A 27,197-nucleotide genomic window follows, 5' to 3' on the forward strand; every position below is an offset into this window, starting at 1 on the left:
TAGTTGCTTGTGTGTAAGAAGTAGTTCTTTTCCGTTTTGCTTCTGAACAGAAAGGCTGACTACGTTTTTTGACTGTTGAACTGCACATCAGGTCCAGCTTATGGTGCTGAACTGATCCTTTATTTAGCAGAGATAGTAAACACTGGGATGGTTTGGACCTGATGGATAGCTAAGGTCATAGGAACTTTCATTGTAGCTGGTTTCTAATGGGAGTGTATCTCCTAGACAGATTCTTAGACCTGTACTTCACTCATGGGGTTCGAGGCGAAGTCTTTTTGGTTCAGGGTTGTACCTTTTGTCCTTTCTTGTCAAGCTGGGGAAATGATGCTTTGTTTTGCTCTAATAAAGAATTCACCCGGTTTCCTCTCTGCATCCTAATTGTTCTCTAGAGAGCACTAAAGTGTGCTTAAGCATATTGTAACTGTTTACTCGCAATGTCTGCTGTATGTGCAGTAACGCAAAATGTTCGATCTCTGCCCTGTTGCTGCAGGCTGGCATGATTCGCACGGACAAGGATGAGTTCTTCATTGAACCTCTGGAGAAGGGGGCCCAGGAGGAGGAGGAGGAAGGAGGCAGAACGCACGTGGTCTATCGCAGAGCAGCTGCCAAGAAGCAGCTTCCTACTGAGAATGTGGATACCCTGTATAAAGGTAAGGCAGAGGTGTTGATGCCAGCTGATGTATGAAGTGTAGCTGAAGGCATGTGGCCAATGTGATCTGCTGTCTCTGGCTTTTTTTTATCCTTGAAAATGGAAATGTGTTCTTCTGCCTCTGTGGGTGAAAAGTAGGGAAGGAGTTGAACGCTTTACCTGGGGTAAGCAAGCATTGCAGCAGCCAGAACCAACTCCGGGACGGTGGGACTGTGTATGTTTTAAAGAGTCTCCTTGGCTCTGGAGGTAGCCAGTGTGAAGTCCTGTGTCCCACTGAGTCCCTGGGTCAGAGCAGAAGGTGGTGGGTGATGGTGGGTGAAGCAGCAGTGCAGAGGTGCCTGTGCCTGCTGGGGACACGAGCAGCGCTGACTTTGCACAGGCCACGTTGGAAGGCCACAGCAAGGACACCAAGACTGACATGGCACACGGGCACACAGTGTCTTCGCTGGCTGGATTTAATCCCAACAGGGAAATATTGGTATCTTCAGATATGAACACAAACTTTATTTATTTATGTGCTTCCAAGTGTGGAATTTAACATATTAAATATGTGATAGATGGTGATGGAATAACAAGCTAAGCATAAACCCCCATTCTATGTAGTATTTTCAATTTTCTGGTAACTGCTTGGATGTTGCACATTTTTTTCTGAATAAATAAGGGATGCAAATTGGTAAGTGGATGTTTTGACAGCTGATGTTAACACTGAGATTAACTGGGTCATTTGAGTGGAAACAACAAAATAGCTACATTTTTGTTCCAAATGTGTGTACCAAACTGCAGAGTTATTTGCCACTCATACCCTAGTATTATCTTATTACACTATAATTTCCAAGTATAATGCAGTGTGTTAGATTGTCCTTTGTAGAAATCTTGTGAGTGATCCCCATCCAGCTACTATGGTACCTTAATCATTTTCAGTAGGCATCTTGCATATAGTAATCCCCAGAAGCCACTTGAAGAAACAGATAGTCACAGATATGAGGCACTGAAATTAGGGCCAAGTGAACAGTATGAATTTGTCAATGTTCAGGTTGGAACAGGGAGAAAAAAGAAAAGCAAACAATGGCCTTCAACTAACTCTTTTATTTTCCACTTTGGCTGTCAAAATGCCCCATGAATTTTGTGACTGAGGCAGTGCTGTGTTGGGCTCTTCTGGTTGCCTTTGTACTCGTTGTGGAGCGGAGATGGGGATGCGGGAGTCTGAGTGCCACAGTCCTGGAATCATAGGATGGAAGTTGCTCTGATAGTAGATAGATGTTTATAAGATTATTGCAGTGTTGGAAAATATCAGCCAGGCACTCTATTTCCTCTTAAACAAAAGACACTTGATTTTATTCACACCTTATGGCAGTATTTTTGTTTTCAGATGGTAAATATTCCTCAGGAGTAGGAGTCTGGTATACAGAAAAGCATAAATTGTAGATCAGCTCCAGTTATTGGCATGCGGTACCTGCTGGAGGAAGGCTCTGACAGCAATATCTGAAAACACCTCTCTGAAATGCAGCACCGTGCTGTGTGGCTTCTCATGGAGCCCAGGAGCAGCCCCGCCGTGCCTGGCAGCAAGGCCACATGCGGTGCGTGATGCCACCAGACCTCCGCGTCTGTCACCTCACCTGTGCCGTGCGCCCGCCTAAGGGCTGGAGGTGGTAGTCTCCGGTAATAACAGCCATCAGCCTGCAGCGTGGGATTAAAAAGCAAAGGCGAGGCTGAACTCGTGCAGGCCAGGCCTCATGAGGTGTAGCACTGCCCACGTCTGGAACAGCGGGTGTCGGGGTAGGTAGGAATAGTTGCGATTTTTCGTATTTCAAATTTTAAAATAAGGAAGAAATGCTGAGAGTAGTTATCCTCCCTTCCATCCATCATCTTTTGATTTGTAAAATTGGTTAAAAATTAGTTTTTATTTTTGGAAAAAAAACACACTATACTGTACGGGGTTTATTTTCCATGAAATTCTCTTTGCCTTTAACAAAAAAAGTGAATGGCTGCTCCGAAACAGGTCTGTTCTCTACTTTTTATTAAACCTGGATTCCCACCTCTAATTTGCTCTAGGTAAGAGGCATGGAAAGGACATGCTTTCAAAAATTGTAATTTAATTTTCCAGTTTGTCTTTTTCCAGAATGCATCTAGTTTTGGGTAACAAATGTCAAAATATTTAGTGACTGGGTGTTGATAAGCACGCTGTGCTGCGTGTTTCCATAGTGCTCTAAATTAATCAATGGGTTTATTTAGGAAATACTTAGTAGGGCACTTTCAGCATGCTGTATCTATTTAAAAAAAAAAAAAAAAAAAGAGGTTAACCAAGATCATTCCCCTTATTCCACCATCCCTGGAGACAACTGCATTGTTGCCAAGTCCCATAAATTTACACGTGATGAATTATAACACTTGGACTATTTTTAAAGGTCCAGCCCCCAGGAATCTTATGAATATGTGATGATTTTTTTTTTTTCTAGGTGAGCTTCTGGCTCTTTTAACTGTTAATAAAAACTTTGTAGTTTCTGACTGTGTAACTATTTAAAATTAATGAGTAACACGAAGTATATAGTATTCCATAATTTTAAAGACATCATCTTTCAAAATCCCATATGTTAATTTAATCCCATGATTTGGGAGGGGATTGTGAGTCATGATTTTTGAATGTTTGGGTTTGGATAGATACAAATTCCTTATAAATCTTCCTATCTCTGGCACTCTTTTCACAAGAAATAGGACAAGCTGTTCTCCCCCCAGTGAAACAGGAGGTGAAGGAATTGAAAGCTCCATGAACTCGGAGTCGGGTGGGTCTGTTGTCCTTTCAAGGACTTGGGGCTTGTGCTGGGCACTGGTCACACCATGCCTCGCATGGCACAAGGGCTCTGGGATTTAGTCCCACAGTTGGCGGGTCTGTTAGGGTGCTGTTGTTAGGGAAATCTCTCCAGGTTCTCCCTTGCAGAAGTGGGGCTGGGTCTGTGGAGCAGAAGATCCTGGCTGGGCACAGGGGACCTCCTGCAGCGCAGTGCTTGGGGGGGGCTCTTCACACCTCCTGTCTCCATGCAGAATGCAGAAGCAAAGAGCTCTTCATGCCCAGCTTGCTGCCTGAGTGGGTGCTTTTGTTTAGTCATTTGAAACTTTGCGTGCAAACTTGCTCTAACCTTCGTTATTGTTGTAATGAATCTCTGTGGGGATTTAGGGCATTACCAGCAGAGATAAAGAAGTCATTGGCCCACTCTACTCAGCACTTGTCAGGCCACACCTGGAATACTGTGCTCAGTTTTGGTCCCTGCTGTACAAAAAAGATGTGGGCAGGCTGGAGAGGGTCCAGAGAAGGGCCACAAAGATGATCAAAGGACTGGGAAGCCTGCCTTGTGAGAAAAGCTGAGAGACTGGGTTTGTTCAGCCTTGAGAAGAGAAGGCTTAGGGGAGACCTTATCAACATGTTCCAGTATTTAAAGCATGGTAGCAAAGAAGACGGAGAGTCCCTTTTTTCAAGGAGTCACATGGAAAAGATGAGGGGGAACAGGTACAAGTTATTCCTGGGGAGATTCTGGTTGGACACGGGAGGAAAATTTTTCACAATGAGAACAATCAGCCACTAGAATAATGTCCCCAGAGAAGTGATGGATTCCCCAACATTGGACACCCAAGGACCAACACTGGACCCCAAGGTTCAGCTGGACAGGGCACTGGAACACCTTGTCTAGACAGTGCTTTTGCCAAGAAGGGTTGGACCAGATGATTGTTAAGGTCCTTTCCAACCTGGTATACTACGATTCTGTGAAATGTAGTTCTTATGGATAGTGGTTTTTTGAAGATCATGTGCATGCCCCTGTGGCTGCCTAGACAGAGAGCTCCAACATGGAGCTGCAGGACAGCAGGAGAGAATTCCCTGAAGCTGATGGACAGCTGATCTTTCACAAAAGACAATTAGAACAGATGGAAGATCCATCGACTAGTTGTGAGGGTGGATTCATGCATAAAGAAAAAAAAAAGTTGCATTTTTCCAACTGTGGAAGTAAATTCTAGATTGTGCTAACAGGTATAGTGAGGTGGACCTGACAACAGGGTTTTTCTAGCATTTTCCATACACTATTATCTCTCATATTATAGTAAGGGAAATTGAGAATTTGTTCCATCTGTTTAAAAAATATGAGCAAACAAAAACCACAACTTCCTGAGCCCCAGAGAGATCAAGGTATGCGTCATCTTTTATGAAGGCTCTGCTGATGTGCTGGGTTTTAAGAAGTGGAATGTGCTGGGAGAGAATGGATGTGAAAGGAGTGACAGAGCTCTCGTCTGGTTCCAGACCGTACCAGGTTTGTTTCTGCATATACATAAAACACTATCAGAATACTGGGAAAAGTAAATACTTGTTCTGGCAGCCTGGATCATTGTGTTTTGACTGGTGTAGGATTATCAGGTGTTTGTGAGAAGCACAGAGTAAAGGGTGTACTGTTCTACCTATTTTTCCCCTCTCAAACAATACTATTTGTTAATGTACTGGAAAAATGTAAGCATCATATTTTAGGCAAGTAGTAATCTGCAGCAGAGTAGTACGGTGAAAGTCTGTGTGAGCTCATTACAAATTAGGCTAATTGTTTTGGAAAGAGAAATATTTTCGTATAGTGGTTGATGTATTGCAGGTATGGTGGGAATAAACCCTATTTTTTCTGGCAACTGCTTTTACTACTTGCATGCATATAATAATTTATCTTCCTCTAGATAAAAATAACAAGCACGTTGAAAATATTTTAATATTTCCAGTTGAATTCTTTCTTACAAAGATGAGAAATGTTGCTTGACAGCAGTAAAACTTCCTACATGATGGAACTAGAATTAAATGGGCAAGCTAGAGGAGGTTGTTTTTTCGTGAAACTGCTGGGTTTTTGCTTAAATGTTCTTTAGATGTTAAGTGAAGAGATGGTAAGTATTTAATTAATGGTTATGGTGAGGTCTGGAAAACCAGCTTGATTTTTGTCTCCGAAGACAATCTGATTATCAGGCTTGTAAGCTTTAATATCACATTTCCCCAGCTGAATTACTGTGTCTGTTATGTTTATCAACTGAGAGGAAATGATTATACTAAAACTTCCTTAAGGGTTGCCTTCTCTCTCAAAATCATTGTCTAAATACGCTGCTCTGAGTTTTATTGTATTGCTTGACTGATGAGAAACAGAAACTCAGCTTTAGTTGACAGTTTTATTTACTGTGCAGATGAAAGATGACCTTAGCCAAGAACAGTTTATTACTGAGGAAGACAGCAAGGTAACTCTTCAAATGTGCTTAAACCAGGCAGATTGTTGTTTCTTAACCACTAATTATTCTTTGGAATGGCCAAACCCAATCTGACACAAGTCCCAGCATGAATATACTCTGAGCTGATGGGATGGACAGACTCACAGCCTCTGCTGGAGACTCCTGACCCCTTCCCATGGCGATACTTGGGTTGGCTTGTGATCTGACCTTCAGAGGAGTGGAGTGGTGGCTTGGTGCTGAAAGATGTGATCATTTTGTGTGACTCAGTGATGTACTACTTGGGGCAAAAGACATCCTTTTCTTTATGGTTATTTTTATTTCTACTACTGTTTTCTTTTTTTATGTCAAGGGTGGCCAACATCCCCGTGGCCATAAATGAATACCAGTCCGGCAAAAGGACAGAAATAAGTTGCTGTCTCTACTCACTAGAGGCAACCAGTGCCTTTCTGACAGATACCCAAACCTCATCAGAGCAGAGCTGTTCCTCAGTCCTGTTTCTGACATCTCCTGCCCCTTCACGATGCAAAAGGACAAAAGCCTTTCCTCCTCCTTGCACTGATGGGACGTTTGGGAGTCCCAAGGTATTGGGGGCCAGTTCAGCATGGGTGAAATCCACGTCAATTTAAGCTGAAACAACCAAACACTAGAAGTTGTTGGAGAAGATGAAAAAGTTAAGAATATGATAAAGTTGTAACAACTCAGTTGCTAGAACTTTACAGGTTTTAAAGATGGTATTTCAGACGAAGACTCCTCCATCATAGTCCATCAAGCTGTCAATGCCATTGATTTACTAATGTATTTAAATTACTTTTTAGAAACCAATGTGCATGTGGTGTATATTTTTCTGGATTGCCTGAAACGACACTCAGATTGGCTGCAGACTGGCTGGTTGCCATTCTAATTTACAGAAACTTTCCCGGTTACCTTTGCAGGGGAACAGTTCCTTCAGGAAACTGAAGTTTCTCCAAATTCAATCAATATTTCCTCTCAGCGTGTACTCCTGCTGATTAATTACTGTTCTCTTATTTTGCAGTCAGTAAGGCACTGATGACAATATTTTTTGTCTCCTTCCTACATCATCTGTGCATGATAAATACATCTGTCTTTCTCTCCTGTCTTCAGTTTTCTCTGAATTTCACATTGCAGATTCATGGGGCTTTTCTGGGAAGAGAAAGATTGAGAATTCAGTTGCAAATCAACTTTTGAATCAGAAGCAAGGTTATGCACTCAGGAAAAAACAAGTCTCCAGGGAGTGGTATTAGGCCATTGGATGTCACCTTTCCCAACTGTAGGCGCAGCTGATGAAGCAGTTCTTTGCTAACACAGGCAAATAAGACCCTTGCAGCAATTTTAATATGAAACTTCAGGGTTAATCTAAAGGTTTTTGTTTTTATATCAGTGCAATAAATCATCTGGGATGATTAGGTGAAGGCTAATGAACAGTGCTCTTACATGTGCTTGCTGTGAAATGTAAGAAATAGCTTCTTTTTTTCCAGTTGATAGAATTTTCTACCATAGACCTCCCCAGCAGGTGGCCCTAGCTGGGCCACAGAATGGACTCAGGTAAAAAGTCAACCCCTTCCAGTGCTTGTGGGACAGGCAGTTTTCTTTTGCCTGGAAATAAAATTATGATGAAACTAATTTTTTTTTTTTTTACTACTAGTAATTTTGCAGTGTTTTTTCAGAGGGGAAGTGCTCATGTAACTAAAGATCCGTGGTGATGTGCATACACAGTAAAGCTGTGTGGGCAACTTTTACAGTGGGCTTTTTTGAATTTTTGAGTGCTTTGGAAAGTATATTGTGCCTTCAAAGGATTTTTGCTTTTAATTAAGAACCTCCTTTTTCTATATGCTAAAAATTGCTTTCGGAATGATTGAACATTCATTAAATCCTTTCTCATTATTATTTCTTCATGACATCCAATCTGTAGTAACTGCAGCTCTGTTTTGTTTTGCCAGTGACATAAATCCTCTTGTACGTAAGTAAAAATTGTTGGAGCAGCGTGGAGCGATTCAGTGGGATTCAGATACATACCTTAGGCTTTTTTCTTTTTTTTTTTTTTTTTTCCTGAATGGAGTTGGGTTCCTGTTTTGGTTATAAGCCAAGTTACTGGAGCAAGTTACTCAAATATGCGTGAAGTAAAGGTGAACAACTTAATTATTTGTCCTTATTTAAATATCACTGATTTGCTTGTATGATCAGCTAATGTAAAAATAAAATTAATTTCATTCTCGACTGATGAGTTCATTTTAGCCTCTCTACTAAATTCAAGTATGATAGAGCTCTCGTAAGTGATCGTTGTAAACAGCTTACAGCTGGAGTTGTATATTACCAAATGTTGCTAAATATAACAGAATTAGGATAAAGCTGATATTGGTCTATAAAATGACAGTTTCCAGTTCTCATACAAATACTCTTGCAAAATTTTGTGAGAAGCTCTGAGGAAAGCATGGGGAAAGAGCTCATTTTAGTTTTCACATTATTCTATCAATTCAGCACGAGGGGTGTGTGAAACGAAACTTGCTTAATCACTTGTTTGTTTATATTTACATTTAGTCAACACTTGTTTGTTTATAGATACGTTTATAGAGACAAAACATTTTACAACAGATTTCATTAAGGCTTGCTTTTATTCTTCCTTATAATATCCATTGATCTCACAATCCTTAATGAATTTAGCTTTGCAGTCTCCAGGGAGGAAAGAGAGAACAAAATATTTGCCTTTCGGACAAGGGTAACATAAACCTTGTTTTTACTGCAAGCTGATCCTGTTTCTTGCTGGTAATAGCCCAGTGTAAGAGCAGAGTTCATGGGAGCAGCAGTTCATAAGTCAAACCTTGCCTTCAGAGCCCGTGCGAGGGCTTGCCATGTGTCAGTGTGTGCAGCCGCCCACAGGCATGTGAGGAGGTTTTGCTTATAAAAATGTATGTGCACACCCACACGGTTTTTGCAATTTCACATTTTCTCGTGAGTTTTTCCATGAAGTGTCATCCTATTGGGGTTTGTTTATTTACAAGCTGTGTTCATGTTGTCCAACCTGCTGAGAAAGACAGAGGATGGCAGTGATCCAGCGGGTTCTGATGTCTCTGCCAGGCACAAAGAGGGAGAAACTTGTTCACAGAAAGACCTTAATATTCTGTCCTGACAAACTGAAAGTGTTCTGCAACCTGTATCTCCATTTAGGAAATGGATTCTGGAACTGAGAATTCCAAAAATATGGGTAGCATGTAGTGTTTGCTGTTTTGTACCATGGGATTCAAACTCTGTGTTTAATAACAATATGCAAAATAGCATCTGGTATGCGTCACTAAAATAAGCTCTAGTAGAAAATGCCGATAAACATTTTCTGTTTAAAATGTTTTCAGACTAAAAGAGGCATAAATCTTGTCTGCTGTCCATAATAATGATGATAAAATGGTTTGATCAGGCTAAAAGCTCCAGGCATCATCAAATGAAAGCAATGGGCAAGCCCAGAGTTGCGAGGAAGATGGATATCCTTCAAATATCTAAATTTCTGTCATGTCTTGCAATGGAAGAGCCACATGTGAGGCCTTGTGAAATGGTCCGGGGATTATAAATGTATTCCAGCTGGTACTGGCTGTTCTCATCTGTGTAAAATGTTCTCCTCAGTGGCCAGCTGCTGAAGAAGTCTGTGTGCTGCTGGTATCCCGGTGCTTGCAGAAGGGGCACTGGAAGGGTCACTGCGTTCATAGCAGTGCAAGACCCAGCTGGAGAATGAGAAACAAATCACTTAGTCTTTCGCTGCACAGATTTAATTCATGGTGGCTACTGTTTGCCAAGCACATCTCTACAAGCAAATGCTGTGTTGCTCATGAGCTCAGTGCTGGTTGAAATGAGAGTTCTTCAGGGCCTCAGAGCTGGCGCTGTGTAGACAGTCATCACTGGGCACGTTCAAAGCAAAAGCCCAGGTAGCTAATGCCTGAGCTGAAGGGTGGTTTTCTTTAGCTGACTTGGTGTATCATAAGTGATGGTGTAATGCCTTTAATCACTGTGTCATGCACTGTTCCCATTTAAAGGTTGTTCTTTCCAGTACACAAAACTCATCTCCCTGTATAGCCACAACTGCTTGTCCTGCCTCCCTTCCCATTGCAAGCCCAGGTCCCACACGGCTCGGTGGGACGCAGCAGTGCCGGGCGAGCTTAGCAGTGCAGACAACTACTGCTCACCACTACGACCCGCTGGGCACCCTGGCCAGAGGGAGAGGGTACAGAGCATTTCACCTGCCTTTTGTAGATGGGGTGGGAGTGGGGGGCAGCTCTTTGGGCCTGGTTCTTCCCCTGGTATCTGCAGGTGCAGTGATGAGCCAGGAAGCATGTGCTTCTTTGATGCTTATGCTTTAGCAAAGCATGTGTTACACTCTGCAGGAGGCTCTACTACACCTGTAGTAACCCGGTGGTTGGTGTGTATTAGGTGCCTGGTCCACAGAGTATAGGTTTATAGCTAGAGCCTGTGCTGGGTAATAATGTTCTGTAGCCATTTTGTAACTTTTGCTTATTTATTTGTGTTCTCTGTGTTTTGAATTCCCTAAGCAATGTTTGGGGCTGCCCGGACTTTCTAGGTAAAAATAACTTTCACTTGAAAAGCAAGGAACAGTGGTGATAACTTTCATTTTGGCTACTGCAAGTCTCCTTTCCCTTGTGCGTTTGTGAAATTATGAAAGGCAAGAGGATCTTAGCCCAGGAAAAAAACAGTAAAATTTCTGTTTTCAGTTGCTTTGAATCTGCACTGTGGTACAGTGTTAATTTATTCTTGAAAATTTGTGCTTTTCTGTAGAGCAGAAACTTGTTTTGAAACAATGGGATAAAGCAGTAGCAGAAACTATGTTACTCCAAAATATGAGCACAAACTATGATTTTTCTAGATGATCATGTTACAAATTAATTATTTTACAAAATATTTTGTCCAAAAGTCTGTATGGCACAAAGTCCCATGTGCATGTTTGCTGGCAATAGTTTGGATTTAATTGTCTTTGCTTATTTGAATATAAACCTCAGGAGTCATGTCACCTAACATTTGCATATTAGATTTAAAATGTTCTGTCTGCAGGACTGACTTGGACCACGACATTCTCTTAAGCCAAACAATGATTATTTCGTTAATACAGAGGTGCCTTCTTGGATTCGAACCACTTCTGTTAAAGGCTCACTAGCTGCTCGCTGACTTACCATCCCATCCTGGACGTGGTGTGATGCTCTTGCCTAGTTCAAACCCTGCAGCACTGCCTGCTCAAACCTGCATCCTGATACTCTGTTATTGAAACTCTACTATTGTAATAAGAACAAGGGCATGGCTTGGTAATTGGTTTAAACTGATCTAACGCTGTGGTAATGACAGACTAGCCCTTCTCCCCCTCACTGGCCGCACGGTCCCTCTGCCACCTGTCGCTGCCTGAGCCGCGTTGCTGAGAGGGATGCAGTCACCGGCTGGAGGCTGTTGAATGGTCCAGCAACGCCAGGGCGGGCAACCAAATCATTGCATTGCTTTTCTCAGTGCCCACGGAGCCTCTGCTCTCCGCTGGCTGCGTGTGTGGAAGGAGACCTTCCTAGAGAGGGGCACCCACTTCCATCGTCCACTTGTCCCATCCCTGTGCAAAGGGTGAGTCTCTTACAGCTAGGAGGTTCCTCTTCAACTATGTGGTGTTGCACAGCTCGTGGAACTGCAGTGCTTGTTAATGGGTTAAACACCGTGTAGTTTTATTTTTCAGCAGGTTCTTTGATTAAAAGCCTGGTATGCATCTTTGCTCTTCCTTTTATCTGTGAGTTTTTGTGCAGTAACTTACTTGTTCCAGCTCTCTGCGTGTGCTCGGACCATCTGGCATGGCTCGCCTGCCCGTCAACGTGTAGTGCTTTCAAGGGGAAAAAATTATTAATCACAATCTGGATGGCGAGGGGTTTAGGGATCGCTTTTCTTTCCAGTCCGGAGATGACAGTTCCACAGGTAGGTAGCTCTTCAGAGGAGGTTCCTCAGCAGCCCTTTGCAGCGCGGCCTGACGCGGGCGCGAGGACAGGCGGCCGGAGATCCCGAAGGGCCAGCGGAAGGCAGGAGGTGGGAGCAGCCGGCTCCGCAGTGCCTCGCTGCTGGCCCGCTCGGGAGCTGTCGTGCTGCAGGAGCCTCGCCGTGCTAAGGATCGCTTTCTTTAGCACAGTTGTCCTTGGAACAAAATTAATTTCCCTGGGCTTTGCTCCATTTTGCAGGCTTTGGCTACTACACACTGTCAATTTTAAGAGACATGGATTCTATTTTTTTTTTTCTTTTGCTGGTAACCCTAATATTTTAATACTGCTTCAACCATTGTAGCTTTTAAAAAATTGGAGTGATTATTTATAGAACATTTGAGGAAGGATTCTTTTGCCAAAGAACAAGTCGCACATAAGACATGCTCAGTCCTAAAAGTAACCTGTCAAGAAAAGCCCAAGAGTGGTTTCTGTGAACTGCCACCTGTGGGAATTTTTTAAACTTATAATCTTGTTAGGTATCTATGCCCTTTGTGCCGTGTCTGTTTGCCTGTCAAGGAGGTCTTTTTTCCTGTTGTACACATGGAGGCATATTACAGTGGTTGAAGGTGCTTGCTGACTCTGAATGGTGAGAGACACTGAGAAATGTTTTATGCCTGAAGCAACTTCCCCCAGAGCATCCATCCCTGTGCCTCCCTTCAAACACTGCGTCGCGTGCTTAGCAGGGAAGGCAGCAGAGAAAGTTTGCCTTGGTGGTGTAGGGATATTTTTATTTTTTTTTTAGCCTTTAAAGAAATATGAACCATTGTTTTGTTTTCTCTGTCTGATCTCTTTTTTTTTGTTGTGAATTTTCTTTGGAAGAAATTGGCAGCGTGGCTTAAGTGATGTGGGGTTTCAAATGGGTCTTTGGATGTGGGAAGTGGTGACATTTTGGAAACGTCATTCTTCTGTAGGGCAGCAAACTTGGGTCACTTCATGGGACAGCATCTGGTATGACTCGTAGCAACAGTAACTAAATACCAACAAGAGAAATTGCCCTCGACTGACTATTAATATATATATGAAATTAATAGGCACTGAAAATTGCATCGTACGAGCTGTGTTTTGTATTGGTGAGTGGGCAGCAATCCTGTTTGTCTAATTGAGCTTCACGATACCACAGTGTTCAGAGTTCATTCATCCTACTGGGTTTCTTTTTTTCTAGGGTTTTCCTTTTATAGAGAGACGCTGTTATTTATAGTAATGAACATATCACAGTCATTCATATCTTTCTCCCTGTGGAGTAGGGCAGAGGTTTGGTCCCCACTTTACAGAGGTCTCTGCATCTCAGTGCTCTCGTACCCATTTATTCACATTGAAGCTGGGTATGCCAAACCCTAGATATTTGGGGCTTGAAAATGGCTTTTAAAGCAGATTTTTTTTTTCCCAGTACATAAAAAAATGGATTTAATGGGAATTGGGGAATCAGTTCTTTCAGGGCTGTGATCTTAAAATGATATATTGTCTGAAGTCATAGATAAATCTGGGCTTGAATCCTTGTTCACAAGCTCACTGGCCATTCTTCCTGCCAGTTCAGCTTAGCCTTTTCCCAGTCCATCTTTAGAAAGTGCTGACTAAAGAGCAGGCTGAAAATCATACATTTTAACTTTATATTCTAGTTGCAAGCTGAAGTATTTTTTGCTTTGGTTTTCTTTAAGCAGAGCCTCTGGAGACTTGTTAAAGTATGAAATGGTTAGAAAAAGACAGCCCAAAGGCTTTAGCTAGGGGTATTGAATGTCCTAGGCAGCCCTAAAATGCTGCTCAATCTCCAGCGCAAAATATAACAAAGGGGGAAAATCTGATTTTGAGTCACCTTAAGATGACTTGAATATAATTTCTGAATTTCCAGGTATTTTTCTTGGATATCCCAATTACATGTGTGCAGAGAAATGGATGGTATTGACATTTCCATGGCAACCTATTGTAGCATTTCAGATATTGACCTGCAGGTCATAAATTACTGAAGCAGAATATTTTTTGAAGACGGGCAAAATCTATCAGTCTGCTGCAAAATGTATGGGCAACAGCATAGCAACAAAATGCAGATAAGAAAAACACAGGCTTCAGAATAAAGTCTGGGCTGAAAGTTAAGTGGAAGTTTTGTTTAAGACTCCACTGACAGTAAGTAACATCAAGTGACAGCCCTGAGGGTTCAATTCTGTTATTTTTTTTGACTGTGGAACTGTTTTGTATTTGTGGCTGGATGTGTGATAGAGGTAGAATGATTGTAAACATTTGTAGCGACTCCTATGATGCTTTTATTAGAGGTGCTAACGGACTTCAGGAGAGCCTCGCCTGGCTGCTTTCATGCTCCTGTTACAGTGTTGGTGGTGATGGTAGGATGTGGGTGGGAAGGGCGCATGGCTTCAATTAGTTAAGCCTTAGATCTCTGTGGAGGTGTCTACTAGTCCATAATAACTGATTGCCTGCTGTTCCATTTGGGAACCTCTTATCAGACATCCTGAAGAGAATTAAATGGTCTTCTGTGCTGCTGAAACCCTGGTGGAAAGCACAGGCAAAGGGCAGAGCGTTCCTTGCAAGAAAACTGGTGAGTCTAAGCTCTGAAGATTTGCGGCAGATAAGATTGATTGCACTAGTAGGATTTACAGCCCTTATGGGTCTCAGGTCAGACAACTGGAAAGCCTGATTGTCTCTGAAGTGGCGGCAGGGGCATTTCCAAGAATATCTGGGAGAAAGAATCCCTTAGCTAACAGGCCACATTTCTTCCTTAAGATTATTTCTTTTCAATTTTCTTAAGTTTTTAAAGGAGAGCTCGTAGTCTTTGCAATGTGAAATGGAACTGTACTCCCACCAAATAAATTACAGTGTCTCTTTCAAAATCCCCGTAGGCAATGCATGTTATGGGATAGCTAATTCTCATAGACCTTATATGCATGCATTTTCTGGGAACTGCCTTTGTAATAATAAATTACTGGTTGGCAAGTGGATAGGGTTCAGCCAAACCATGCACTTGATCCCGTTCACACTGATTTTAATGGAAAAGTTCCCAGTGAGTTTAGTGGGGGCAGACTCAGTTCAAGGCTGTGGGAAACTGGGTGGCTGAATTTGCCTGAATTGCAAAGTGTTTTGTCTGCTTCTCTTTTGATTAATTTTGTGCCTTCCAGTTTTCACAATTTACTCTGGGATTCATTTGAACACATTGAAACTGATCTATATAACTTGAAGTTACTTTAATAATTGAGCATTAAGAATATGATCTGTGTATTCCTGATGATGGAGCGTACCTATGGATGTGATGGGATGGACCCGGGTATTCCTGACGAGACCATGCCATGCTGTTCCGTGCTCTCTGACGTCCCTTTTATGTCTCTCAAGAGACAGCAACATCTTTCATTGTTCATGAAAAATTATCAGAGCCCCTTGGAAAATACTCTTATTTTTTACTGGTTTTTCACTGCATTGCTTGCATAGATTGTATGTTTTTATGTGCTATTTTACAGTTGCAGCAGATGTGCTTTCACCACTTAGCATGCAGGCTTGTGACAACATCATACACATTCACATAATTTACTCAGAATTCAGGCAGAGTCTTTTTCTGCCTTCAGCAGCTTGGTCACTATGAGAGGATTTTTTTTTTTTTTTTTCTCCCCACTTATGTTTTGTCAATACCCTTCCTCATGTGAAGAAACACATCATTAGTTTCACCCAGTTCAAGCAATTGGTCGTTAATGAATCTGATAAGAAGCTTCCAGATCATAAGTGACCAAGTTATATGTCTTGGGATTTCAGTGCAAGCTGCTCTTTTCTTTTTAATGAGCACAGCCTTTCTTCCTGTCACCTGGTCAGGTACACCTTCCTCCAGGGTTTGTTACAGATGCATTCAGAGCTGGCATGTAATTTTGTTAAGCTCTGTCAGTAATAATCGTGCCTCCATTCCTTCTGGTGCTTTCTGATTAAATAATTTTCTGAATTTTCTTTTTACAGCCCTCTTTTTGGGAGATGCGCTTCACTGTCCTTAATCTCGTTATTCCATTCATACTTTGTTTTTAATCCAGTTTGCAGGACATACATAGTGCCTTCCTTTCCCATAGTATGTTCCAAAAATCACTGCTTTGTGTTCATGTAGCCGTACCTTCTTCTCATCCCTCTGCTCCAATTTTCTGAAAACTGCTCAACTGATTTCAATAATTGATTGAATTAGCATTGGGCTGTTCTTTTGTATGTTTCTTCAGTTCAACAAAACTATTCCAACTCTACAGTGTAACTGTAGGAAGTAAAAAATTTTTACTCCTCAGCTCTGTTGTTACTGGTTTGTTCTTCCAGTTCCTCTCTTTTTGTCTCATCTGGCTGAGCCACTTTTAGAGCAAATAACTTTTATTAAGAAAAAAAAAATAAATTAGGTCTCCAGGTGATTCTTGGTGAATTCCACCTTTCCCAGATATCCTAGTATCTTTCAGGCTTCTCATCCACATTTTTCAAGGAACCATTGATACTCCCTCAATGTTTTGACCACTGTATACCAAGGCGTCATGTTGCATGAGGCCTTTGCTTCTCTCATTTTATTTTCTTCCAATTTATAGTGAAATTGTTGGAAGAATTTGGTATCATTGTGGTAGCAGTTAGGGGAATTTCTCAGTCACAGGCACATTTGGCTTGAAACACAAAACCAACAGGCAATCCTTGCTCCCTGAATCCTAAAATACCCATTAAATCCATGGAAAGCACCTCTCAGTTCTGTTATAGCTGAAAAGGAAACACATTTTCCTGTGCAGTAACACCAAAACCAGTATTTGTCTCTCCCCATTCTTCCAGAAGTCATTGACATGTGCAGATACCTTTCTCACTTCCTTTATCATAAGTGTAAATAGTTCAAGTTTTTCAAAACATGTTTCAGGTTCTTTAGATATCCAGGAGAAATTACTGTCCTCAGCCTCTATAGAAAGATTCTCAAGAAGGTAATTTTATTGGTTTCAGGATCTGAAGGAAGAATCAATAAGGCACCTACACACTTTGAAGCTCCTGGTCTGACCTCTGTATACGTGTTAGCTGCTCTCCTCTTGTTTCTGCCCCTCACAATCGCCTTAATGACAAAGTCAGGGTAAGCCCTTGGACTTAATTTCATTTCACTTTTTGCTCTTGAAAACCACAAAGGGATTAACAGGATGTTTCAGAGACTCTGCCAAGAGCTCAGGGTGAATTTCCTTCCCTTGGAAGTGCTGAGCTTGGGCTGGAAGAGGGGGCTGCTGTGCAAATCCAGGCTAGGATCTGCTCTCCCTTTGCAGAGGGGTCTAAAGACACACTCTGCTGCTGCAGGTGTTTTCATTGCTCAGTGCTCTTGCCCTTTGCCAGGAGAAAACTTTCCTGCTTAGAGTACAGACACGTAATGCCCTGTCCCTGCTGGCTGAGGGGCTTCGTTGGCTCCTGGGCAGACGGGGTGAGAACAGCAGCACAACTCACCTTATTCCTGGGGAAGAGCAGCTCTGGTGCACGCTCAGTGCATGATGGTTCCCTGCCAGGATGGTTGGTAGGCAAGGTGGAACGGCACGTAGCAGAGTGAGGAAGCGAAGAAAGAGTGCCATTTAGTGTCTGGTTGTAGGGAGAACTGTATGCTTGCAATATGTTTTGCCTTCTGCTGGCAGTCCTGGTGTGAAAAGCAGCATAGCTTAATTAAGCAGTGTCAAAAAACTCAATTCTTCCAATCTGCCTTCCAATCTGAAGTGTTGTTCTTTGCTGATTTAGCTGTATCTTGCAAGAAGTATATATCCTTATGGCTAAATGATCAAGTTTCATGAAGAGTTTCAGTGTCACCTGATTTTTTGATGCATTTTAATAGGACTTGGACAAATCTGTTAGGCCCTGTGGATCATCATTCTGTCCAGAATTTTCCAAACAGGGATCTGTGTGCGCAGCAACCAGAGAGAATCTGTGGTGTCCAAGTTGTGTGGGACTTGGTGTACATGTCCTGCACCACTGGCCCACCTACACACTGTAAACCCAGCACATACCAGTAGTGTCCTGTTTGCTGCATGCACTTGGGAAATTTTAGAGCATGCTCTGCACATGTGACACAGTGCTAAAGGACGTTTCAAATTTACTGGGTACGTGTGTGGCTCAGTTGTTCCGGTACATTGCAGCTGCATTAGATTTATTGTACTTACAGAGTTGGTTATGTCATGACCAGTGCTCTTCCATGGAGGAGTGTCCAAAACACCAGTAGCTTGGTCAAACATCTGGACATCTAGAAATGTGAGACAAACAGCCAGTGTTCTCTAATTCCACCTGGGCAAAATTTCTGGGAAGATAAAGAGCAGAAATAGGAAGAAACCTGGATGAACAAACTAATGTAAAAACCTTAGTCTCAAGGATGTACTGTTCTCAAGAGCTTTGTTAGGATTGTGTTTGATAAGAATCAAGTTTCAGTGGTTTTTGGATTGTGCTGTTGAACAAGATGAAGCTTTCTTTGCTGAACTAAAACTGAAGAATACAAAAGGAAATTGTTATTGGGTAAGGAATTTTTTCCTTACTAGAACCATCTTTCCCTGAAATATGAAAGATCCTTTCCAAATGCAAAAGTTATGCAAACATGTCTGAATATAGAAGTGAAACTGGAAAGCAGTGGGTTTCTTTTGCCAGTTTTGCAGGAGGCCACCCACAAAGGTATATCTTCATTTTTTTCTGTTTCTGGTTTGTTTTTTTTTTCCCCTCTGGAAAAATACAATAAATTTTGGCCAAAATCAGAGCCTATTTTGATTTTGTAACCATTCTTATCAAAGCAGGAGGGAAATGTAGTTTGAATTTTTCAAGCAATATATAATTAATTGAAGGAAAAAAAAATGAAAATTAAATTGAAAATTTGGTGCAGATGATTTATCACCAAGGCTCTTAAGTTTTTGATCAGACATATCAACCTTTCTCTACATGAGCATGGAGAAGCATTCAGTCAGATCATTTAGTTGAAGGCATTTTCCTCACTATTAGTTGGTTTTGGCTGTATTTTTCTCCTGGCTTGGAGTGCTTGTTAATGGTTTGTTGAATTAAAATTAAAGTCCTGTTTTGACTTGATATTTCCAGTCTGTTTCTTGACTGTTGGTCATTCTCAAATTTTACTTGTCTTGAGAGGCTGTTACTTTCCATTCTGCATATTCACTCCCTCTGACCAAATGGGCAGGAAATACACTTAATTTCTGTGTAACCCAGAGAAACGCAGGATTTCCCACGGAGGGATGCTTTGCAATGGTTACAAATGATTCCTCACTCTTTGCATCTGTCTCTGCCTCGCGCCGATCTGCGTACCATCTGATATATGACTTTTCAGTGTAAGCAAAACCATAGAAATGTGGTTAGAATATGAGGTGTTTATTGCTCTTTATGATTCAGAAGCCAAATGCTCCAGATCTTTGAGGTCGCTTGTGTAGCGGTATCAGTATCCTCTGCCTACTATGGAAATAATCTCTTTGGTCCTTGGGTGCACCCCGAGCCCATGTACCACCACTCCCTCCTGTACATTGTTCAGACTTATTTAAAAGAATTCCAGAGAAAGAAACTCCAATATTTTGCACTTGGAGCCTACATTATAGTCTAAATGATCTCACCGCTTAAAATTTTTTTCTTGGGTCTAGGTTTAATAATTTTTCACAATCTATCCTTTGTAGCTAACCCTCCCCCACTTTTTTCTTTAAAAAAATTCCTTCCCTTCCATGTGCCAGTGTTTTCTAGACACATAAGCTGTTATCAGGTTGTCTCAGCCATCTTTCAATCAAGATGTACTTTTTAGTTCCTGTAGCTGATTATTTTTTTTTCTTCATCTTTATGTAAATACAAAAATCGTACTAATGTAACCTCCTGTAGTTAAAATGATGCAACCTCGCTTCTGTCGTTGTGTAACTTAGTTCTGTGGGAAGACAAATTCTGTTTGGGATAAGGCACCAATATCCCTGTATCCACACTGTTGCTTGTACTGCTAATCATCACCCAGAAGGTAAGTGATCCAGGACAATAAACCAGAAGGAAGCCTTTAAATGAACAAAGATTTCCACACCCTTAAAAAAGAAAAATAAAGCAAATGGGTAGGCAGCTTGGCAACATAGTCATCAGCTGAGTAAATGTGTGTCCTTGAGCAGAGTTCATGTTCTGCTCTGGTTTGGTGGTGTTTGGAAGGAGGAATGACTCTTATTCATATGTTCATATTCCCAAGTAAGTCTCAGTGATTAAAACATCCTGACTGAGCAAGGCTGGTTTTTGTAGATTCAGAATTGGGACAAAGCAGTGTTCAAATGTGGAGGATGCTGTTAATCCTGCAGTGCTGTGCTGACATAGGGTGTAGTTACTTTCTTTAAGGGATACTTTTCCAGAAGTGTTGTGGCTGCGTGGTGTTGGAATGACATCGCATCCCAACTTTGAATTAAAAAGAGTTTCAAAGATAATAAAATGTAATCACAAACAAAAACCTTAATAATGCAGGTGTTGAATTCCTAGATCTGTTTCATACAGAGGCTTTTCAAAAGTTACTGAGTCAGTAACTTCTCTCGACTACACTGGTGATGGTCCAAAACTCTCCAAAGCCATTGACTTCATTGAGGTTGCACTAAATATCTACCGGCAGAACTGAGAGTTGACTCTAGTCCCACCTCTTTATTTTCCACATGCTAGATGGTTTCCAAAAATGGGGAGAATGTTGTTCTTTGCAAAGAGGAAAATAGATCATTGAATGTCTGTGCTCCTGTTATATACTAACCAAAACACAGGAACTGGTGCCAGAAAATTCCTAGCCAATATATCCAACCTATTTCTTTAAATGGATTGCTCAGCAGTTCACTGCAGTCCTTGCCAGTTAAATCATGAATGTCAGCAGGAACTGGTGGGAATTTAACGTTATAAAAATGTAACTCCACCGTTCAAGGTAATGAAAAATCCAGAAGTGAGTGGCACTTGCTAACATCCACACGTGTTCTCTCATCCAGCACTGCCATGTTGCAGCAGTTTGGCAACAGGGAAAAGACTGAATCTCTCTGAAGTTCAAAGCATTAGTGTCATTCACCCAAGTGCTTTGCAAATAGTTTTGCTTAATTAAATATTTGGAAAGTCAAAATTTGACAATGAGAAATGCCACAGTGCCAAACGCAGATATTAGTGCATTTGGGACAGTCAGACCTGAGTGAAGCTGTGGCTCCTCTGAGATTACTAGGAACTTTCCCAGGGAATCCGATTTGGTAGAGTGTTATGGTATGCTTCTGGCACATGAAAGTGCATCTTGTGAATTTTGCTAAACTATTCCTTCATTTGCTGCTCTTTGGTACTGTAGTGCCACTGAGCTGCAACAGGGATGGAGTTTCTCAAGGGCTGGTGTGTTGTCCAACAAAATTGTGAAGGAAATACGAGACATGCAGGGAGGTGGTGTTGGCTGTGCATCTCCAGAGGTCTCCAAGGGCTAAGGGAACAGGGGCAGGGGGTAACAAAGCAGGTGAAGATGCTCTGTACCTCACAGTATCAAAATCTCTCGATCTTTTTAGTTTCTGTCTCCTATTACTCTTTCCTGTGGCTCATCTTTAGCAATGCCAGAAGTGTTCTTGAGGTTGGCATGGAATAACCATGCCCAAGAGATCAAGGTCAGCACCTCTGAAATAGTTCCTCAGCTATTCCCAGAACATGGAGTAGATGGGGCCTCCACAGAGAAAGAAAATAGCAATAGGCTTCTAAGGACAGGGAATATCTAAAAAAAAAAAAGATCCAAAGTAATAAATCCTTTCTTGCTTCTAGAATAAGGGCAGAGTACATATCTCTGTTCAGTATGAATCATGTATTAAGTTTTACATGGTTTGATGTATGAACTTTCTGTTATCTTTGACTGCCCTGTAAGTGGCTCTATTGCACTGACACTGGCAATCAACAGTGTTTGTGGTGTCTATGGCCTCAATTCGACTGATCTGAGGGTATTTTCCAGGATAAATACTTTTTATTATTATCAATAATAAAAATAGAAATATGAATGCGCAATAACGCTGTTAGTGCTACATCTGCATTTTCTCCACGCTAAACATTTGCTCTAAGAAGTGTTTGCCCGAGGCCAGGTCAGGCTGGCCAGGGCAGGTTGGCCAGGGCAAGCTCGCTAGCGCTGACTTGGGCAGCTGCTGCCTGTGTAACGCTGGAGAAATCTACCTAAATCCCCCAAATCAGAATTTCATGCTCCCTGCTCGAGGCTGGGTGTGAAATTTTAATTTGCACTTGTCAGTCTGAAGTAAGGGGAAAAGGGAAAGCAAAAAGAAAAGGCATATGATAAATTTCACACTTTCCCCTGAACAAAGCAACGCGGAACTTTCCTCTGGGCGTCTCAATGAATCTCTACGTGGGCAGTTTGAAGCTGGCGGTTTATCTTGAGAGATGGCAGAGTTGTAAGCAGAGTGGGTAGTATCAGCTATCACTGAGTTTACATGATGCTTCCTATTATTGAACTCTGATTTAATTTTGCTAAAAATTTGCCAAACTTTACTGGTTTGGGCAGAAGTTTTTTTGTGTCATGTGTCTGCCAGGACCAAGTTACAGTGGAGACTTCAGCCAGAGTGGCTTTTGGCAACGCTATTCAGGTCCTACTTGATGAACACGGTAAACAAGGCTCTCCAGGGGAGCATCTGCTGGATTTTGTTTTCTTTTTGCAGTCCAGGGTGTCCCTTCATGCCTTCAATCCTGATCCCTTTTCAGATCTGGCTCTGAACTTCCTCCAGGGTTTTTTTCCTGATGCTAATCACTGCTCTGCCTGAACGTTTCACAGCCATTAACGCATCTGTTTTCATAGCCTTCTGTGAGAAGAGAGTGGTTTTCCAACATCTTACAGAGAAGAGAACTGGGTGAAGTGGTTACAGCTGAAACTTTCCTCCTATTCTGGCTGGCCCATTTCAGGCACCTTTTTTAAAGTGATTTAAACATTGAGAACACACTGAGCAACTGTAACGCCCGTTTGCAGATAGAAGAGCTTGAGGCTTTTGAAAACGAAAGGCTGATGTTTCAAGCCAGATGGCTACTAAATGAAGCACACATATTTAGTGGTCCCTGCAAACGAAAATCTGTGCGGTGCATGCCATAGAACGGAGATCGGTTCTCCCGTACATCACTTCGTTTTCCTTCCTTAGACACTTTTCAACACGCTTCTCATCTTTTGCAGCATGTGAGAAAAAAAATTCTGCAGAAAACCATTCAGTGCCCTCTTCTGATTCATGCCTACATATGCTTATCGTTTGTGTGGTCAGAGGTTCGGTGGAAAAAAAAAAAAGAGGATGTGTCCATCTTGTTAAAATCTGCATCATAATACATAAGCACTGGGGACCAGGGTGAAGGTTGCACAAGCATTAATGAAGGCGCTTCCAGTAAGCAACCTTTATAGCTGAGACAACCTTTGACAGTGCTGTTTTAGAAATGCTATTTAAATCTGGGATTTCTGTTTTTCTGTACTGGAGAGATGAAGGACAATCTGTACTTATTCCTGTTTCCTACTGGATCCGAAGTGTTTTCTGATGGATACTTGGGCAGTGATTGATTCCTGAAATACTTCCAGTGGGAGTTAATCCAAAGCTCAGTGAAATCATTGGTATTCTCTAGCACCACGCTGCTGGAGAAGGCCTAAACAATCTATATCTATGCTACGAATAAGTGGTGTTTAATAAATGCCAGTCTAGGCTTCTTTGACTGATCTTATTTCAAGAAAGATTGTTCTTTAAAAGGCAATGTCAAGAGACTATGCAGTAAGATATTTAGTCATTGAGGTTTTTCTTTGCCCTGGTAAGTTTCTAGAAATTTTGATGACAATCGCTGCTACAGTCCTGGGGTGGGGCAGGTGTTTGTCTTCTGAGATTTGACTTACACCAATTTACATGAAACTTCCATAATTTTAACAGAGTCTTGAATTTGCTATGAGACAGAACTTGCTCTCCGCAGCCTGTATTTTCACTGGTGTGATGAAGATGTACTGAAAAAATAAATCGTGTTTTCTATGCTGGACAGAGCGAGGCGTGTTAGTCATGTTCAGCATTTCCTTCTACCTCCTGTTGTGTTGCTTGTAAAAACTGGGCAACCATTAGGTGCGTTAGTGCTTATGCAGAAGTGGGTTATTGAGAAAATAATGTCATTAAGTGAACCTTTGGGGGTAAGAGAGGGCCTTGGAGGAACTTCTCTTGTGTGTGGGGAGCTGGTGAGGCTGTAGTAGGAGATGGTGGGAGTCTGTTTTTCCCGAAGCAGTGCCTGGGTTCCAGTGCAGCCCCAGCCACTGGAGCAGTTGGGAACCAGGGGGTCAGCATCAGCCTGCAAGCATGTGAGCACAGTTATTATGTATGGATTCTTGAGTTTTGTTTTACAGGACACTTGACCTTCTATGCCTGTCCCCAAGAGTTTAAAATGGAAGTTAATAGCAGGTCATGACATCATTAAAAATGAAAGCACCCTGTGTAGCACCCGGCTCTGACACAGCCACCCACCCCATGTCCTTGGCTTCCATCTTACACAGTCAGCAGACACAGAGAAATTCCTCTGAAAAAGGACTCGGAGCATCTAGGTTGGTGTCTTTCTGAATCACCATCTGGAGATGCCTTTATTTCCTTTGCTGACTATTTATAGGGTCTAAGGTGAGTAGATTCCTAAACAGCTCGCTGCATCAGATGCTAAAGTTGGGCACGATGACTCACTCCATGGATTGTGACCTAGTTTGAGTTGTCTGCAGGGGAAGGTGTGTGAGAGATGTAGGGAGTGTTGTAAGGATAACAACAACCATGGACCTGGGTGCAGCAGGAAAATTCTACTATATCTACGTAGTGTTTTTATAGAACAAACCTTTCGTACAACAGATTCCAGGATGGAAAGGAACTCATGAAAGTTGCAGTTTTGCAAATTGTACACAACTGACCTGACCCAGTACTGGATGTACTGGATGTATGGTTCTTAAGGATGCATTGTGCCACAGATACACAAACATGGAAATATTTAAAGGGTTTCTCACTGGGGTGGGTGCATGAAGTTTGTGCAGGATTCTCACCCAAAGGCTGGTTTCCTGCAATGACTGAGCAAAGGCTGTTGATGGAGTACTGCTGAGAATACAGAGAAATCAAACAGATTACTAGTCTCCAGGACGGAATAAAGGCAAACCACCCCACCTCATTTTCCAAGTCAAAAACCTGCAGCTTCTCTTTCTTGTTCCACACAGCTAATATCACTGGTTTGTGAAAGCTTACATAGCCAAGAAGGCAGCTTCCTAAATGCTTGTCATATTTACCTGTGGAGAGGTATTAAAAGCCAACTGGTGAGTATCTCTTGTGTATCTAGTTATACAATGTGCAACCATGAGTTGAAAGTGAATGGAAGTGAGGAGGCTCCTTACCCTGGCACCAGGTTGCTTTTAAAGACTTACTCAAAGCACAGTTCACCTGCGATGCTGCCCGGTTAATTTTACAGATCTGTTCTCTTGTGCCCGTTGTGGTGAAACAAGCAGTTGAAAAATGGCAGGAGCCAGCTAAGCCCTTATCCTCCATTTTCATTTTTCCAGAAGTTAATTTCATTGGCTTTAATTTTCTGTCTACTTAACGTCTGCTTTGGGAGAGGCAGTGGATTTCTAAGGCCATCAGGCCACTAGTTTGGAAAGTGGAGTGCGTGTTCTTACATCACCAGAATCCTTCCGTGTGTGCATGAACTTGGTGAGACAATAACCTAAGTCCATTCAGGCCTCCAGATGAGCAGTAATGTTCTGCTTACTTGTTTTGCCATGAATTTCAGTGAAGTGTTTTAACTAACACAATGCAAGTACAGCTGTTTCCTGTGGATATGGGAAAACAAAGTTTAATATTAAACATGTTTTGGTTCATTGCTAGAAATGCCATTTTTAGTAAAGGTCTCACCTATATTCCGTCATATAAATTTGCCAACCTGCTTTCATGGTTGTTTTTCTAAAGTTAGTCTAGTTTTTCCAAATAAAAAGTATTTTCTTCAAGGAAAGCAATATGTGTCTCAGAAATGAAAAGACAGTTAAAATGCCTCTATTTTCTATAGTTCAGTTAGTGAAAATAGTGTATGTTGTGTGCAGAGAGAAGAAATACGTTGGTTTTCATGAGTATTAGTAGGCGGCAAGATTTGACAGCTTGAATGTAGGTTACAGAGTTGCAGTTCATTAGTGATACCAAGAAAGCAATTACAGTTTCTGGGAGACAGGTAAAGTCTCCAGTGGCAGATTTTTAGGTTGTTGGCGTTTGTTGCTCTGGATGGGTGAAAGACTCCTTCCTGGACACATATATATAGAATAAAGAGAATATCTTCAGAGAGAAGTAAATGAACAAATTGACTACCAGGAGAAGAGATAAATGACTGCTTTGGCTCCTTTCATTATGGCCACTTGTGACTGCTAACTTTTGAGTGTGATAGTTGTCATTCAGGGACTAAATCTGAATTCTTCTAATCTTTCCCCACCTTCCCCACTATGGACTACAGCAACTGAATTTTTTTTTTTTTTTTTTTCTTCCCATTCTACATTAGAATCACTTTGAAATGCATTTGATGGGAATGGAAACCTTCTTATGCCTCTAGAAAAAGAGGTTTCCTCGTTGATCTTTCAGGCACTGATGAGCTGCAGGGCTGTGTACACCACTCTTCAGCTTGACATCCTACATCTCCTATGCATAAAACATGAGCCAAGCTGCAAACAGGCTTCCAGTGGGATAACCAGCATTCCCCCATGCTCCTATGGGACAGCCCTAGAGTACAGGGCTTCTAAGTCTTGCTCAGACTGCAAACACTGGAGTAGACAACCATGATTTTGACTTAAGTGGTCAGGATTTCATTACAGTCTCTCAAGCTTTATCGGTGTATACACTGATCCTGCATTTTCTGTTTATCTGCTGCCACAAAATGCCAAGCTGCATCATGTAACAGACTTTTTCCCCCTCCCTCTTTCTCCCTTCAGCCCCTGAAATAATGCTGAGTGCCTCTTCAAATCTGAATTCAGGCAAAACAACTTCACAGCATGTCTTTCTCTCGTGAGAAGGACTCTGTCCTGGGATGTACTTGTGGTTGAGTCCCCTTAAGCTGTTCTTGGTGCATAGTCTTTCCTCACAGAAGCAACTTCAAAACTGAGCATCTCTTACATCAAACAGTTGACTTTGACAGTCTGTGGAAGGGAAATCATGTTTCATAGCCTGTTCGGCTTGCTTGAAGATTTGAGAATAAGCATCTTGATTGTTTTTCCACTGAATGCAACAGGTGGCCTACATTTTTCAAGGTAGCTGCTAAGTTACAATTTTTAATACTTTTGGAAAAGCCTCATCTTCAAAAACTGCTGAGCTGTGCTTGCTCAAGAAGCCAGGCTTACTGAA

General features: G+C 41.8%; 1 protein-coding gene across 2 annotated transcripts in view; it reads left to right on the forward strand.

Annotated features, from left to right (window-relative positions):
- ADAMTS2 (ADAM metallopeptidase with thrombospondin type 1 motif 2) overlaps positions 1 to 27,197 on the forward strand; it is a 191,106-nt gene that overhangs the window by 71,947 nt on the left and 91,962 nt on the right. For both annotated transcript variants that reach the window (XM_074915931.1, XM_074915932.1), the window contains exon 3: positions 491 to 650. In XM_074915931.1, the coding sequence (XP_074772032.1) occupies positions 491 to 650 (160 nt within the window). The remainder of the gene's footprint in view (positions 1 to 490; positions 651 to 27,197) is intronic.

The sequence above is a fragment of the Athene noctua genome, chromosome 12, assembly GCF_965140245.1.
Source record: "Athene noctua chromosome 12, bAthNoc1.hap1.1, whole genome shotgun sequence".
Lineage (NCBI taxonomy): Eukaryota > Metazoa > Chordata > Aves > Strigiformes > Strigidae > Athene > Athene noctua.